Here is an 18,457-nt window from a genome sequence, read left to right as displayed (position 1 = left end):
TACCCCTCTTTGGTGACTCAATTTATATGATGAATAAAATACATGCTTAAAGCCTATTCTTTTTAATTTTCCATGTTCAGATTGGCTCATATGTGTTTCCTGGAGGAAAGCTATTTGTGCCCTCTCTTTTTTCAATTTAGACATAATCTTATTTCTTTTAATTGGATTCAAAACCCCATTAACATTATAGGAAATTATTTTTACCAATTCAGTTTGCATTTTTCTCTAGCAGAAAAAAAACACTTTCCTTTTCTAACCTAACAGTAAGCAATCCCTTCTCAACAGTAAACCAAGACATATAACCACACCCTAGACATTTTTGAACGTGTAACATTTGAAAATTTTTCCCGACTTCCCACAGTGAGGCCTGAGCACCGACCCGCCTCAGATCAGAGGGATAACCTCTATCTTCACCCTGTGTTAGAGGGCCCTCAGCAGTTTGAATAATAATAGAGAATTTTCTCCTATTTATGTCTCGACCAAATTGCTATCATTCAAGTTATTCCGCCTAGTTTATTTTCAGTTACCAGTTTTCATTTTACCTTTAAGTCCGATTTACTCTTTTCAGTCATTTCTCTTAATTAATCTGTATTCTCTGTACATTCGCGTCTGAATATTTGCAGCTTTTCCTTGTAGTTTGACACTCTGGTTCGAGTGGAGCGTCCTCGCCCCACTAACTGCCACGACTTCTGCCGAATCCTCTCCAGTAGCGACTCCGGTTGGGTGATAACTTTAATAGGTAGTCCCCGGTCCGCCAGGTCCGACGTTGCCTCCTCCACCGTAGCATATGTTTTTGTCCCTTCGTCGTAAAAGACTCTCAGCCGAGCTGGATACAGGGTCTGGAATCTGATGTTGTTTTCCTTCAGGACTCTCCGTGTTTCCGTATATTCCTTCCGTCTGGCAAGAATCCCCGGTGCGTAGTCGTGGTTTAAACTGATTTTACAGTTGTTCCACATGAAACCTTTCTTTTGCCATGCCCCTTTAAGCAACTCTTCCTTCGTTCTGTAACTGAGAAATCTGACCAGAATCGATCTGGGCTGGGCGCCTGCCAGGGGCTGTGGTGCCAACACGCGGTGAGCCCTTTCTATCTGTAGGTCTTTTGCGGCCGGTATATCAAGGTTCTCTCTAAGCAGCTTCTCCACGAAGGGAATCATCAATCCAGGTTTACCTTCGCCTTGCTGCGTCTCTTTGTGTTTATCAGCCTTCGAAGCGGACTTTTTAATCTTGTTCTTAGACATCATCCTTGCCCCTTTTATTAATATAGTTATGCAATATTAAGTATTTGTCTAAATTCGATTTCGCAGCAGTTTACCTTCTTTTTTGTCGAGAGATCTTTTCCTTACGCCGCCATTCCCTTGATGACCCAGAAGTACCTGATCCTGTCCATCGAACTTCAAACAGTTCAGGATCAAAGCAACCGGTCTGTCAATACTCAGAACTGTGTCTCTTTTCGTTAATCTCTCTCCTCTCTCATTAACATTTTGAACCCTTCTCCCTTTGTCTTTCTTATCTCTCTCGTCAGCATCAATCTTCTGATAACTTGGTTTTTCATCACACCCCTACCCTTCAAAGGATTTTTACCAGGGTAAAAATTATAGGCATGAATACATTATTACACACTAATGTACAGGGTCATCAGCTATTCGGCTAATACAGAGAACTTTAAGTTGTCAACACCTTGACAGACAGTCAGCAATCACATTTTCCGTTCCCTTTATATGTGTTATTTTAATAATCCTCTAAGACCAGGCTCCAATTTAGCAAACTTCATAGTGGCCAAAAACACTAATGGGTTGTGATCAGTGTAAGTTCTCAGTGGTTTCCGTCCCAGACAAAGATAACAAGGGTCGTCCCACACAAACTTAGCATTCTTTGGCAAGAGCTTAGTAAGAGGGAGGGTAATATCCGCAAAGTTTTTGCAAAACTTCCGATAGTACCCCACCATCCCCAAGAACCTTCTCAGGGCTCTCTTGTCTGTCGAGGTGGGGACTTCAGAGATAGCCCACACCTTAGCCTGCATCGGTGCCAGCTGCCCCTGTCTTACCACAAATCCCAGATAAGTGATCTTTCCGTGGCTGAATTCACTTTTTGCGAGGTTCACTGTCAGGCTGGCTTCAAACAGCTTTTTAAACAGCTCCTCCCATGTGTCACTCCAGACCACTAAATCGCCACTATACGCTTCTGCGTTCTTTAGCCCTTTTGTCACTGAATTAATTATCCTATAGGGGTGTTGCTCACTAGGCTGACCTGATGTGACAACAACACCATGTCCCCTTTGCATCGCCTCGGGACATCTGGACGTACGTGTGCGTGCCGTTTAATTAGCTTTATTGGCGGCTCACTCTGTTCGGGGGTTAAGTGAGAGAACTCATCAGCAAAGTTGGCCAAAACAATAGAGTTCTCCCATCTGGTCGGCATCATATTTATCTTTTCGAAATGGGTTTTCCCCTTATCAGGTGGCACCCTAGCCTCATTAATTTTCGTGATAACACCGACTAGGTCTGCTCTCTGGTCGTGGTAAGCTGTTAGCATATCAATAGCCTGTAACTGTGTTAGCTCATGTCTACAATAGTCAATAGCATCCTTCCTCCTGTGTGGCCAGTAAAACTCTTTCATGATTCTATCGACTGTCTTCCTCCCCCCAGAATGTCCACCGAGGGGTATCTTGTGGGCCAGGTTAAGAATCTCATCCCCATAAATTTTCGGCACCAACCCCCATTCCTCATCTGCAGGCACAGTACTTGGTCTCCATTTCCTCCTTAGTACTCCCTCCTTCACATAATAGCCCACTGGCTCCCTTTTTAATTCTGCTTCAGAGAGAGCTGTCTCCGCCCAGACCATCAGCTCCTCGTCTCGCTCCTGTGCCTGTATAAATTCTTTCCTTGCTAATGATAAGTCTACCTTAACTTCCATTTCACTACACTGCTTCTCACTTTCTAACCCCTCCTGGTACAAGGCTGGTAAAAACATCTCTGCTAAATCTACATTCGCTTCGGCAGCCTTTCTGGACATGCGCCGAGTCACTGCGCAAATGGGATAAAACTGTGAGTCCATGGGCGGGGCCTCAATGCTGGCAGGCTGGCTTGTCAATCTTACTGCTGGGTATGCCTCTCCGCCGGCGAGGTCATTACTGAGTAAGACCTCCACGTCTTCCATCGGTAGTTCGGGCCTCACCCCGATCGTGACTGGTCCGGAGACCAAGTCGCTTTTTAGATGTATCTGGTGCAAAGGTACTGCTTCAGTCCCTTTCCCAATGCCTTTTATCACCCTGACCTCCCCAGTCTAGGTCTCTGAACTAAAGTCTAACACACTCTTTAATATCAATGACTGACAAGTTCCAGTGTCTCTCCAGATCCGTACTGGAACTGGGTTTAACCCCTCCTTCACCGACACCAATCCGCCCTTCCTGAACTTTATCAGACCGCTTCTCCCCTAGCAGTTTGTTTACCAGCTCAATACAGCCAGTCGGAACCGTCGTTTTCCCTTTCCCCGTCTCCTTCTTTGGGACAAAGCACCTGGACGCAAAGTGTCCGGCTTTCCCACAATTATAGCATACGACCCCAGGAGACTTCCTACCAAACTGCTCCCGGTCTTCCTTATCCTTCTCACTAGTCTCCGGCTTACTTTCTGACTTTTCTGGCGGACTCTCTCCGCCCTCTTGACTACCCTTCTGGTAGCCTTTACTCGGGGTCAACTTCTCTTTGTGCGTTAATGCGTATTCATCTGCTAACTTAGCAGTTGCGACTAAGGTGTCTGCCTCTTTCTCATCTAGGTAGGGTCTCATACCTTCAGGGACACAACCTTTAAACTGCTCAATCAGTATTAGCTGTAGCAGTCTGTCATAATCCCCATTAACCCCTTTCGAGGCGCACCAACGCTCACAATACATCTGCATCTCACGGGCAAACTCTAAATACGTGCGGCCCCACTGCTTCCTCACATTCCGGAACCTCTGTCGGTATGCCTCTGGGACCAACTCATAAATCCTGAGTATGGCCTCTTTCACCACCTCATACCTCTGGGCATCTTCTGCGGACAATGCCGAGTAAGCTTGTTGAGCTTTTCCTTTAAGTACGCCCTGAAGCAAAACAGCCCACTTATCCCTCCACCAGTCCTGACTTGCAGCAACTTTTTTGAAATGGAGAAAGTACCGATCCACATCGGTATCGTCAAATGGGGGAACCAGCCTAACCTCCTGGGTCGCCCTGAACCCTCCACCTTGGTTCGGCATGGGTCCCTGCGCTAGCGTCATCCTTAACTTCTCCAGCTCAAACTCCCTTTCCCTCTGTTTCTCCCTCTCTTCTCGCTCTAACTTCCTGTCCCTCTCCTCTCGCTCCAGCTGTTTTATTCTCTTTTCGCGTTCTAACTGCCTGTCCCTCTCTTCTCGCGCCAACTGTTTTACCCGGAACTCATGCTCGAGTCTCAATTTTTCAATCTGCAGCTGTACTGTTTCTCCACCAGGTTTGCCAATACTTATCACCTCCAGCTCCCCTTGGGGAAACACACCTTTAGATACATAGTGCTCTATGATAGTTCTGTGCATCTCCGCTCTCCTCATTGTCGACTTCCCCTTAAAAAGATTCAACCATTTGGCCACAGTTGCCAATTCTGATTTCCTGGCATCCTCTAATGCCTCCAAGGTTGGCACCTTTAGAAATACCTCAATCTCCATTTCTGCTGTTTGGCCTTTATTTCTTTCGGGAATTTTAACCCAATCAATTTACCCAGTCCCAAATTTGGCGTTCAAAATCCCGGACGAGATCCCCACTTATGTTATGTACCCCATAACTGGGTTGCCAAACCAGCAGAAATGGACCACTTAGTTGGAGTCTGGATTACTGGAACTAAGAAAGTTTTATTAAAGAAATAAGTAACACAGTACTCTAATCGTATGAATGCAACAGATTAGCAATGATAAAGCACACATGTACACAGAACTAGGATAATAGGAATCAATCAAGCTCTATCGCAGTCTAGGGGTAAAATGATCAGTCTCAAGTGACGCAGAGTTCAGTTCAGCTGACTACAGTTCGCAGTAATCACTGTTGTGCCGTTGGGAGGAGAGAGAGAGAGAGAGAGAGAATATGCAAATTTCGATTCAAACAGACCTTTGTTCTTCTTCGCAGTTAGCTTTCGGGCGAATGTTTTTAATGCCTTCTGAGGTCACCGACTGTGACCCCTCCGTTCCGGATACAATCGTTCTTCCGCGGTGAACCCGGCACCCAGGCAAGGGCGGACACACACACCAGGTTCCCGCCGATCGTACCTTTTCACCCTGTGCATCTATGGTGGGTCCCGCGACCAGACCTACAAACTCCCAGCAACTTGTGGGGGCACACCGTACTTCCAGGGTCTCGTTATCTCGTGATCTCGTGGTGTCTGTCTTGCCTTAGCGAACCTGTTCCTTTTATCCCCCTGCTGGGATATTGCCTGTCCATCAAACTTCAAACAGTTCAGGTTCAAAGCAACCGGTCTGTTAATACTCAGAACTGTGTCTCTTTTCGTTAATCTCTCTCCTCTCTCATTAACATTTTGAACGCTTCTCCCTGTCTCTCTTATCTCTCTCTCATCAGCATCAATCTTCTGATAACTTGGTTTTTCGTCACACTACCGACTCAAGCTGCAAGTTAACCTTTAGGGAATCCTGCACAGGACTCCAAAGTTTTGAGACTACTGAGTGGGTGATGAGCAAGGCCGTGATGGTTGACATGACAGGCTTACAAAATAGGTAGAGAAAGAAAATAGCAGAGTTTCATGTTCAGCTTGGAGTAAATATTACTATTAATTTCAGTATAATGACCATTACCTGCTCTGAAATTATAATGGGTTTCACATTGGTCAATAGAAATCCATAAAAATTTAAAATATGCTTTTATGTGCTAGCTCCCATAATGCATTTCTATAGAATTGGTCTAAATTTCTATTTAACAAATCAGGAATTAATTGAGCAAAAACATTAATAGTGCATATCTTATTCAGTCACAGAATCAGGCTTATTATCACTATCTTACATAACATGGAATGTGACTTTTGGCAGCAACAATACAGTGCAATGACATAAAATCGGTATAAATTACAAAATAAGTAGTACAAAGTAAACAAAAAGAAATAACAAGCGGGGGGGGGGCGGGGGGAAGAAGCCGTTTCTGAATCACTGAGTGTGGGAATTCAGACTCCTGTATCTGTCCCCCGCCCCAATGATAATAATGAGAAGAGGGCATGCTCTGGATGGGAAGGATCCTTCGAGATGGATGCTGCCTTTTGAGGCACCAGATTTTGAAGATGCCTCAGTGAAGAGAAGGATTGTGTCTGCAATGGAGCTGGCTGAATCCTGTTGATATCCTGCCGATACCAATCTGTGATGCAACCAGTCAAAATGCTCTCCACTGTACATCTACAGAAATTTGCAAGTTTTTGGTGACATACCAAATCTCCTTAAATTCCTAACAAAGTAGAACCACTGCCATGACTTCATTTACAGCCCAAGAACTTGAAGCTGCTCATCCTTTCCACGGCTAACCCCTCCATGAGGATTGGTGCATGTTCTCCCAACTTCCCCTTGCTGAAATCCACAGTCAATTCCTTGGTCTTGCTAACACTGATTGCAAGGTTGTTGTTGCAGCCGATCGATCTCACTCATTCCTGTACACTTCCTCATCCCATCTGAGATTCTGTGACTGACTGTGGTTTCATCAGCAAATTCATCTACATGGAAGAAATGCAATGGATAAACAGCGGCTTGATGTACTTAATGTTTTTCTGTTGACTAGGTGCTCCAAAGTAGAGTGGAGAACGAGCAAAATTGTGTCTGCTGTTGTTGTGCTGAGACGCAAACTGCAGTGGGTTCAGTTACGTACTCAGGTAGGTGTTTATTCTAGCCATGTCCAACCTCTCAAAGCATTTCATCACAGTAGATGTGGTGTCACCCTGAGCACCAGTACAATTGATGCTCTTTCAAAGGAGGTGGGGTTTTCAACCTCTCACTGCTACGGGCAGAAGTTCCCACTTGCTTTAAAAAGGCAACAACTATACCAGTGCCAAAGAAGAATATTGTGAGCTGCCTTAACGACTATCGCCCGGTAGCACTCATATCGACAGTGATGAAATGTTTTGAGAGGTTGGTTATGACTAGATTGAACTCCTATCGTCACAATAGGTCAACAGCAGACGCAATCTCCATGGCTCTTCACAGGGCTTTAGACCACCTGGACAACACAAACACCTACGTCAGGATGCTGTTCATCAAATATAGCTCAGCATTTAATACATCATGCTCGAAATGCATTCTTCTCTCTCTCTCTCTCTTTCCTTCGACTCCCTCATCTCCTCGGCACTGTCCATATTTCTTTTATGCTGTCAGCATACGTCATAAGGTAACGCTCACAGAAACAAAACTGTGGACTCTCAGTAAAACGAAACTGGGGACATGTGACGCCCACAGTAAACAAAACTGTGGACTCCCAGGAAAACGAAACTGTGGACACGTAACTGATGACCAACACTGGCGCACCTCAGGGGTGTGTGCTTAGTCCACTGCTCTGCTCTTGGTATACACGACTGTATGGCTAGGCATAGCTCAAATACCATCTCCAAATTTGATGACGATAGATGACCATTGTTGGTAGAATCTCAGGTGGTGACGAGAGGACGTACAGGAGTGAGATATGCCAACTAGTGGGATGGTGCCGCAGCAACAACCTGGCACTCAACGTCAGTAAGACGAAAGAACTGATTGTGGACTTCAGGAAGGGCAAGATGAAGGAACACATACCAATCATCATAGAGGGATCAGAAGTGGAGAGAGTGAGCAGCTTCAAGTTCCCGGGTGTCAAGGTCTCTGAGGATTTAATCTGGTCCCAACATATTGATGTAGTCGTAAACAAGGCAAGACAGTGGCTATACTTTATTAGGAGTTTGAAGAGATTTGGCATGTCAACAAATACACTCAAAAACTTCTATAGTTGTACCATGGAGAGCATTCTGACAGGCTGCATCACTGTCTGGTATGCAGGGGCTACTGCACAGGACAGAAAGAAGCTGCAGAATGTTATAAATCTAGTCGGCTCCATCTTGGGCACTGGCCTACAAAGCACCCAGAACATCTTTAGGAAGTGGTGTCTCAGAAAGGCAGCGTCCAGCGTCCTTTTCCACGGATGCTGCCCGACCTGCTGAGTTCCTCCAGCGCGTTGTGAGTGTTGCTTTGACCCCAGAATCTGCAGATTATTTTGTGTCCATTATTTAGGACCTCCAGCACCCAGGACATGTCCTTTTCTCACTGTTACCATCAGGTAGGAGAAACAGAAGCCTGAAGGCACACACTCAGTGATTCAGGAACAGCTTCTTCCCCTCTGCCATCCGATTCCAGAATGGACTTTGAAGCTTTGGACATTACCTCACTTTTTTAATATACAGTATTTCTGTTTTTGCACATTTTAATAATCTATTCAATATATGTAATTGATTTACTTGCTTCTTTATTATGTTTTATTTTATTATTATTATTTTTCTCTCTCTGCTAGATCATGTATTGCATTGAACTGTTGCTGCTAAGTTAACAAATTTCATGTCACATGCCGGTGATAATAAACCTGATTCTGAAGATAATCCAGTTGGTTAGGACAGATTTTCAGCACCTTACCAGGTACATAATCAGGACCTGGTGCCTTGTGAGCGTTCCCCCTATCGAAAGATATTTTTGACATCACCCTCTGATACAGGGATCATAGTGTTTCCAGATGCTGCGGGAATTCATAAATGTGTAGTGTTTTTCTCCCTTTCAAAGCATGCAGAAAAGACGCTGAGAGCAGATAGCGAAGCATCACAACCACTTGTGCTGTTAGGTTTCACCGTATGGGAAGTAATGCCATGTAAACCCTGCCATCTGTCTCTCACTTGCCATTTCGCTCTCACATAGTCTTCTGTTGGTCGTATCTGGGCTTCAAAAGGAGTTATGGATTGCTGGTCTTGAAAACTACAGATTAATCCCTCAGCAGACTGCGAATCTCCTTATTCATGCATGGCTTTTAGTTTGGGTATGTTTGGTATGTTCTCAAAGGCATACGCTCATCCACACAGGTCTTGACGAAGCCGGTGACAGCCGTGGCAAATTAATTCAGATTCAAAAATGAAACCCTGAACATGGCCCAGTCCACTCATTCAAAGCAGTCCTGATCATATCGACCTCCTTGATCGTACTTTGCCATCCAACCCCCCCCACCACTGGTGTTGTCTTTGTTGTGACTGTGGACAAAGTCACCGGGAGACACTGAAGCTGTAGATATAGAAGTCTTGATTCAGCAGAATAAGCAGATATTCTCATGGAGACAATTCTCAAGGTCATTAATTATGATTAAAAATGAAACAGCTTGTCTAGAGTTTGGTTATTTTCTAACTGCGAACACAAAACCTTGTGAAATATACTTCAGTAGCAAGTTCCAAATGACACAATCATTCCTCAATACCCCGAGGACTTATTCGCCTCAGTGATGAACTGACTACCGTGCAGCCTGCAACAATCAGCACTCCTCAGTGATGAACTGACTACCGTGCAGCCTGCAACCATCAGCACTCCCCTCAGTGATGAACTGACTACCGTGCAGCCTGCAACTATCAGCACTCCCCTCAGTGATGAACTGATTACCGTGCAGCCTGCAACCATCAGCACTCCTCAGTGATGAACTGACTACCGTGCAGCCTGCAACCATCAGCACTCCCCTCAGTGATGAACTGACTACCGTGCAGCCTGCAACCATCAGCACTCCTCAGTGATGAACTGACTACCGTGCAGCCTGCAACCATCAGCACTCCCCTCAGTGATGAACTGACTACCGTGCAGCCTGCAACTATCAGCACTCCTCTCGGTGATGAACTGACTACCGTGCAGTCTGCAACCATCAGCACTCCTCTCAGTGATGAACTGACTACCATGCAGTCTACAACCATCAGCACTCACCTCAGTGATGAACTGACTGTTGTGCAGCCTCCAACCATCAGCACTCGCCTCAGTGATGAACTGACGGTTGTGCAGCCTCCAACCATCAGCACTCGCCTCAGTGATGAACTGACGGTTGTGTAGCCTCCAACCATCAGCACTCCCCTCAGTGATGAACTGACTGTTGTGCAGCCTCCAACCATCAGCACTCCTCTCAGTGATGAACTGACGGTTGTGCAGCCTCCAACCATCAGCGCTCCTCTCAGTGTTGAACTTTCCATGGCTGTGGACTCACTTACAGAATCGTTGTGTTGTGTTTTATTTGTCAACTTTTTCTGTTTGCATAGCTTGTTCTTTTTTCATACATTGGATATTGACAGTCTTTGTGGTGTAGGGCTTTCATGGATTAAACATAGAAACATAGAAAACCTACAGCACAATACAGGTCCATCAGTCCACAATGCTGCGCCAAACATGTACTTACTCTAGAAATTACCTACGGTTACCCATAGCCCTCTATTTTTCTAACCTCCATGTACCCATCCAAAAGTCTCTGAAAAGACCCTATTGTATCCACCTCCACCACCATTGTTGGCAGCCCATTCCATGCACTCACCACCCTCTGCATAGAAAAGGTTGCCCCTGACATCCCCTCTGTATCTACTTCCAAGCAACTTAAAACTGTGCCCTCTTGTGCTAGCCATTTCAGCCTCTCATCATCTTATACACTTCTATCAGGTCACTTCTCATCCTCCGTCACTCCAAGGAGAAAAGGCCAAGTTCACTCAACCTTTTCTCATAGGGCATGCTCCCCAATACAGGCAACATCCTTGCGAATCTCTTCTGCACCCTTTCTATAGTTTCAACGTCTTTCCTGTAGTGAGGTGACCAGAACTGAGAACACCAAATGTGGTCTGACAAGGGTCCTATACAGCTGTAACATTACCTCTTGGCTCCTAAACTCAATCCCACGGTTGAAGAAGGATACCTTCTTAACCACACAGTCAACCTGCACAGCAACTTTGAGTGTCCTATGGACTCAGACACCAAGATCCTTCTGATCCTCCACACTGCCAAGACTCTTACCATTAATACTATATTCTGCCATCATACTTGACCTACCAAACTAAACTGCCTCACACTTATCTGGGTTGAACTCCATCTGCCACTTCTCAGCCCAGTTTTGCATCCTATCAATGCCCCGCTGTAACCTCTGACAGCCCTCCACACTATCTACAACACCCCCAACCTTTGTGTCATCAGCAAGTTCACAAACCCCTCCCTCCACTTCCTCATCCAGGTCATTTATAAAAATCACGAATATTAAGGGTCCCAGAACAGATCCCTGAGGCACACCACTGGTCACTGACCTCCATGAAGAATATGACCCATCTACAACTACTCTTTGTCTTCAGTGGGCAAGCCAGTTCTGGATCCATAAAGCAAGGTCCCCTTGGATCCCATGCCTCCTTACTTTCTCAATAAGCCTTGCATGGGGTACCTCACCAAATGCCTTGCTGAAATCCATATACACTACATCTACGGCTCTAACTTCATCAATGTGTTTAGTCACATCCTCAAAAAATTCAATTAGGTTCTTAAGGCATGACCTGCCTTTGACAAAGCCATGCTGACTATTCCTAATCATATTATGCCTCTCCAAATGTTCATAAATCCTGCCTCTCAGGATCCTCTCCATCAACTTACCAACCACTGATGGTGAGACTCACTGGCCTATAATTTCCTGGGCTATCTCTACTGCGTTCCTTGAATAAAGGAACAACATCTGCAACCCTCCAATCCTCTGGAACCTCTCCTGTCCCCATTGATGATGCAAAGATCATTGACAGAGGCTCAGCAATCTCTTCCATCACCTCCCACAGTAGCCTGGGGTATATCTCATCTGGTACCAGTGACTTATCCAACTTGATGCTCTCCAAAAGCTCCTGCACATCCTCTTTCTTACTGCCTATATGCTCAAGCTTTTCAATCCGTTGCAAGTCATCCCTACAATCGCCAAGGCCCGTTTCCAAGTGAATACTGAAGCAAAGTATTCATTAAGTACCTCTGCTACCTCCTCCGGTTCCACACACACTTTTCCACAGTCACATTGAGTGGTCCTATTCTCTCACGTCTTATCCTCTTCCTCTTCACATACTTGTAGAATGCCTTAGGGTTTTCCTTAATCCTGTCTGCCAAGGCCTTCTTATGGCCCCTTCTGGCTCTCCTGATTTCATTCTTAAGCTCCTTCCTGCTAGCCTAATAATTTTCTAGATCTCTTATCATTACCTAATTTTTGAACCTCTTGTAATCTTTTCTGCTTGACTAGATTTTCTACAGCCTTTGTACACCACAGTTCCAGTACACTACCACCCTTTTCCTATCTCATTGGAACGTACCTATGCAGAACTCCACACAAATATCCCTTGAACATTTGCCACATTTCTTCCGTATGTTTCCCTGAGAACATGTTCCCAATTTATGCTTCCAAGTTCCTGCCTGATAGCCTCTTATTTCCCCTTACTTCAATTAAACACTCTCCTAACTTGATTGCTCCTATTCCTCTCCAAGGCTATGGAAAAGGGGATAGAATTGTGATCACTATCTCCAAAATGCTCTCCCACTGACAGACCTGACACCAGACCAGGTTAATTTCCTAATACCAGATCAAGTACAGCCTCTCCTCTTGTAGGCTTATCGACATATTGTGTCAGAAAACATATACGGCCAGAATCTGTGCCAGATGCATGGCCACTGTTGCTTCCCTCAGATAGGCCGTTTCTCTCCCCCCCCCACCCCCCCGCCACCCAAACAGTACTCAAACAGAAGTACTTATTGTTAAGGGGGACAGCCACAGGAGTACTCTCTAGTATCTGACTCTTGCTCTTCCCTCTCCTGACTGTTAGTCACTTGTGTGTATCCTGAGGCCCCGGCATGACTACTTGCCTATAGCTCCTACCTATCACCTCACTTTCCCTGACCAAAGGTATTTGAGCTGCATCTCTAGTTCCCCAACTTGGTCTGTAAGGAGCTGCAGCTCGACGCACCTGACGCAGATGTGGCCTTCCGGGAGGCTGGGAGTCTCCTGGACTTCCCACATCTGACACCCAGGACAGAACACCAGCCTCACAGACATACTTCCTATTCCTATTCTTCACAAGTAACTTACCTCACCTCGAAGCGTTATCGCCAAAGCCCCGTTGAGCCAAAGCCCTCCTACTCTGACTCCCTCTACTCTGACACCCGCTCTAAAAAGCTGTCTTCTTTCAAACTCTTCCCATCGGTCTAACTCGCTGACATCCACACGCCTCCGCAGTCGTGCCTTGATCAAACCACTGAAGAAAAAATGTCCTGAAGAATAAGAAACATTCTATTGTTTCTTTGTTTTGTGGCTGCCTGCAAGAGGAAGAATCTCAGGGTTGTATATAGTATATATACTTTGATAAAAAATATATTCTGAACTTTGAATCAGTGCTTTCAAATTACGGCCCATGGTTATCTAAAAAAAATGACTCTGGGAGCTCCCCCACTCTGAGGGTTCTTAATTTAAACTGCTTTTGGAAGGGCCTTGCTGAAATCACAGGGAAACATTGAAATTAATTCTGACAACCTTTAGTAAGTACACAGTAACATCACAAAGAATGGTACAGATCAGAAAGATCATAAGAGAACCATTCAACATGGAACAAGAGTGCCCTACCCTTCAGACAGAACCAGAATGACCTTTACTTGAACTTGTGCACCATTAATTCACATCCTTTGTAATTAACCCCGGAAAATTTTATGACCTACTTCAGCACACAAATGTCAGAAATCTAATATTCCCTATATCCATCTCATGACTTACTCTTTCCAAATTCATTGCTTTCTTTAGACGTGCATTCCCATATCATTCAGATTATCTCTCCCGGCTCTCCCCTTTACAGCTCATCATCACTCCCACTCAAAACTGTCATCAGTCTTTGCTTTATTTGCCAAGGTCCTTGGACAGTCCATCACTTCGAAAATTCTGTGCCCATCTTCCTAAAAGCTTTGTCCAAATCCCAAATAACTTCCACCTAAGCAGATCAGTCTTCATCAAATTCATAAACAGATGGAAATGGACGGAGAGAAGATTGCTGAAGAATGCTATATCAAGTCTATTGCCATGTGCACAAGTCCAGTAAAATACAAGTACAATGAAAAACATACGTGCTGAGATCCTTCAAGTTTTTCCATTGTACCTGTACCTCACTGCACTTATATTAATGTAGAATTCTGTCCCCTCTTCTCGATGTTGATTCTCTTAAGTACAAGATGTGGTCAATCATAGCACCTACAAACATCTCTATATACCTTGAAAAGCTAATGCATTTTTAACAACAGAATCTCACCCTTCTCTCCCATTCTTCTTCATTGCAGATTGTGGACCACCCCCCTGCAACCTCAGATACTCCCCACCACTGCCAGACCTGCATGTTTAGTTGAACACCAAATGCTCACAGATGGAGGTTTCCACTGAAAGGAAGCTGCACACTCCGCCAAATGGATTCTAAGCTAGAAAAAAAAATACAGGGCATGGAAAGAGAACTTGGTGGCCACAACTTTAGAAATAAAAGGGAATCAAATAGATTCCCACATTAAATACTTGAAGAAAGAATGTGCTAAATAGGGGGCCAGTTATTTAAAACTGGGCTGCACAGAATTTCTTCTCTTGAACGGCAGTGGAGCCCAGATCAGTAGCGAAATTCACGGTGAAGACAGATAAAAACTTGTATGATCATTGAATTACAGGTTATGTGGAATTGGCAAAGAAAAGGAGTTGAGGCCAGCCATGATCATATAAAATGGTGGGGCTATTGGCCCATTCCTGCTATTTCATTGTGAGTTCAGTTGGAAGAATAAAATGGTCTGAGGGATACAGCACAGAAATAGGCCATTTGTTCCACAAAGTCTTCACAATCAGCAAGCACCCATTTTTTCATCCATCCTACACTAAATTCCTACATTCTGCCCACATTAACATTAACTCCAGGCCAGATTTAACCTCTAACAATTTAACTACCAGCCTGTATATCTTTGATTTGTGGGAAGAAAGCAGAATATCCAGGGGAAACCATACAGTCAAAGGGAGAATTTACAAACTCCACACAGACAGCACTGGAGATTACAATTCAACTCAGGCTGCTGCACCATTATAGTCAGGTTGCTCTTATTCTTCGTGACTGCCCACGGACTTCTAATATTTCCTCACCTCCATCACATGAATAAGTACAATCATTAGCTAGTCTACTGGAACAATAGCTGCAGAAGGCAAAATTAAAATTGTGCATTAACATTAAGATTTCAATGGAATGTGTATTGTAAATGTCAATATAAACAAACTGTCAAAACTGTTACTAACCTCCAGGTTTGGGGACAAGTTTCCACATTTACAGAAACAATCACTCTCACGTTGACAGGCAATGGATCAATTAACCACTTCATATGCCGCTCAGCTTGCTAAAAGTAGAGAAAAACAGTGTTGCTACAAATATAAAGTATTGGCTCACAAAATACATGCACATCTCTCTAGATTAAACTGGTAGACTGGCTTATTATTGTCACATGTATTGAGGTACAGTGAAAAGCTGTAACACAGATCACTTTGTTATAACAATGCACTGAGGTAGTACAAACGAAAACAAACAAAATACAGAATATCATGTTACAGTTACAGAGAAAGTATAGTACAGGCAGACAATGAGATGCAAGGTATAATGAAGTAGATTGTAAGATCAGGAATCCATCTTATTGTACCAGTTCTGGTAAAGAACTTCAAGCTGAAATATCTGCTTTTCTATCCAAACATGCCGCCTGCCACTGAGTTCCAGTTTTTTTTTCTATTTTCATGACTGTGCAGTACTGATAATGACTCAATCTAGTTTAAAGCATGCACTCTGTTTGAAATTGCAAACAGTTCGATTTGAAGTTTCAAAAGAGCCTGTGAGTAAAGCCTTGAAATATTTTGTTTTCATCATACTGACAGGACCCATGCTCCTGTGTCAAATTCTGTTGGCATTATGCCCAGTTACTTGGATTTATTCTTGGAGTTTATCCTTCAGTATCCTTTGTCGAAAAATTGCAGGATGTATGACCTGACACCAGCAAGGTATTGGGGTATCTGGGAGCTTTGTGTGTGATGAGGCAAACCGTTCATTTGTTGGTTGAGATACAAAGGACAGAGAAATAAACAGCATAGACTGCAAGTGAGGCAAGTTAGAATGGGTGAATTCTGAAAACAGCACAAGAGGTAAAGAGGTAAAGCTTTATTGCAATCTTTAGTAATTATCACATTATTACCAAAGGGCACCTACAAAGGAGCTAATTATTAGTATTAAGATTGCACAGCAGATTTAAAAGGTAATAAATATACCAATATAAAAATAAAGATATTACAAAAAAAACCTTCAGTATAGAATATATGTAACATATATCAGACAGAGAAAGATCTCTCACACTCACATACTAGAAGGTATGCACTTAAGGTGATGGAGGGAAAGTTTAAAGCTTCCTTTTTGAAACAGAGTGCCTAGAATGGGTTGTTGGGGAGAAGTGAAGGAAGATGATACTATAGTGGTTTTTAAGAAGCTGTTAGATAGACACATGAATATTCAGGGATACAGATATACAGACCGATGATATTTAGTTTAATTTTGCATCATGTTCGATGGACCAAAGGACCTATTCCAATGCTGTACTATTCTATGTCTACAGTGGACACAGCCCTTGACCGCATCTCATCTATTTCCCACAGCTTTGCTGTAACCTCTTCTCGCTGCTGGAGAGAACAAGGACAATATCCCAAGTCTTTCATTTCCAATCCACTAACCCCTGCAATCAACAGATCATCTTTCATAATTACTGCCAGCTCCAAGAGACCACTATCAGACACTCTCCCCTCCCAACATTCTGAAGTGATCACTCCGTTTGCTATTCCTTAGCCTGCTGTTTCATCCCCACCTACCACTCATGTATGTCATTTTCCTATGCAAATACAGAAAGTGCAAAACCTGTTCTTTAACCACTTTCCTTCTCACTATCCAGAGACCCAATCTCATTATCCAGGGCCAGCATTCTTCTTAGCTAGTGTACTGCATTTGGTGTCCACAATGTGTTCTCTTCTTCGTTGAAGTAATCAAATGGAATTTGAGAAGCAACCACACAAGGTCTGCCGGAGTGATCTTGTTCTTCAGCTGCTGCAGTTTCTGCTCTGATCTGTCTGTGTGTGGCCTCCTGCACTCTTCAGAGACTCAACAAAAGCTCCAGAAAAAATGTCTCATCTCCTCTCTGGGCATATTGTAGCCTTCAAGACGCAATATTAAATTTTACAACTTTAGACAACATGCTCTTTATTTCTGTCCTCCAAAGATGCTTTTTCTACTTGCCATCATTTTACCTTTACACCCTGTCGGATGTGCCTTAGTGTATCAGAACAACATTAACCACAGAAACGTAGGATCACTCAGAAATTCTCTTTGTTCCACTCAGTGCTCTCCCTCACCTTTGCTACATCTTATTAACAGGTTTCTCTTTCTCAGCTCTGAGGGGTCCCTATCTGAGCACTAACTACTTCTCTTCCCACAGATGCTGTCTATCCTGCTGGCTGGGTCCCACCACCTTACTGTAGCAACTTATTACACAGACCATGAGGTTAATGTTCCGGTAACTTTTATTGTTGAGTTACCCCATCACATTTGACCTACACATACAGTACCTACTGTAGCTTTACTCCTACTGAAAACTAACAACATATTTCATGTCAGTGGTAATAAACTGATTCTGATTCTAACATCCCTCTCTTTCACAGTTCTGAAGGGTAGCAGAACAGTATGTTGACTTTCCCTCTTTCTACATGCCACCAGACTCGCTGAGTTTTTCCAGCATTTTGCACTTTTGTTTCAGATAACCAACATCTGCATTTTTTTTTACTTACATTCACTGTCAAAATTATTGTGGCCCTCTAATTACATTCATACCTCAATCTGGTCAATGGAGTCTATGATAATGATGATACTGCCTTGGTGGCGAGCAGATAATTTTTCCAACCATCGAGGAAACTCTTCCAGTAACTTACTTGGATCCAGTGTAAGGGTAGACATGGACCAGGAATGCTGCAACAACTGGAAATGGATGAGAAAATGCATTATTAAGCAGCAAATGTAGCAAGATTGATGCAGCTTGGAAACTGTACATACAGCATACCACTTCTCATCAACCAATTACTAAAAAACCGAGAGCATACAATTCACAGACACAAGGAAATCTACAGATGCTGGAAATTCAAACAGCACACACAAAAAATGCTGGTGAACGCAACAGGCCAAGTAGCATCTATAGGAAGAGGTACAGTCGACATTTCGGGCCAGGACCCTTCATCAGGACTAACTGAAAGATTCAGTGTGAAAGTAAAAAAGTTTCAGAGAATCAGGTGGGGGAGAACAGGATTAGTGAATCAGATCACTGGCATCACTTGGAAAACCAGCACAGACTCAATGGGCCAAATGG

At 43.8% G+C, this 18,457-nt stretch overlaps 1 protein-coding gene across 3 annotated transcripts in view; it reads right to left on the bottom strand.

Annotated features, from left to right (window-relative positions):
• nphp3 (nephronophthisis 3) overlaps window positions 1-18,457 on the bottom strand; it is a 157,289-nt gene that overhangs the window by 62,829 nt on the left and 76,003 nt on the right. For all 3 annotated transcript variants that reach the window (XM_072283766.1, XM_072283764.1, XM_072283765.1), the window contains exons 13-14: window positions 17,929-18,072; window positions 15,315-15,412 (exon numbers count right to left, since the gene is read on the bottom strand). In XM_072283766.1, coding sequence (XP_072139867.1) covers window positions 15,315-15,412; window positions 17,929-18,072 — 242 coding nt within the window. The remainder of the gene's footprint in view (window positions 1-15,314; window positions 15,413-17,928; window positions 18,073-18,457) is intronic.

This window comes from Mobula birostris, chromosome 19 (genome assembly GCF_030028105.1).
Source record: "Mobula birostris isolate sMobBir1 chromosome 19, sMobBir1.hap1, whole genome shotgun sequence".
Taxonomy (NCBI): domain Eukaryota; kingdom Metazoa; phylum Chordata; class Chondrichthyes; order Myliobatiformes; family Myliobatidae; genus Mobula; species Mobula birostris.
The sequence above is the reverse complement of the archived record's forward strand: the minus strand, read 5'-3'. Positions and strand labels throughout refer to the sequence as shown.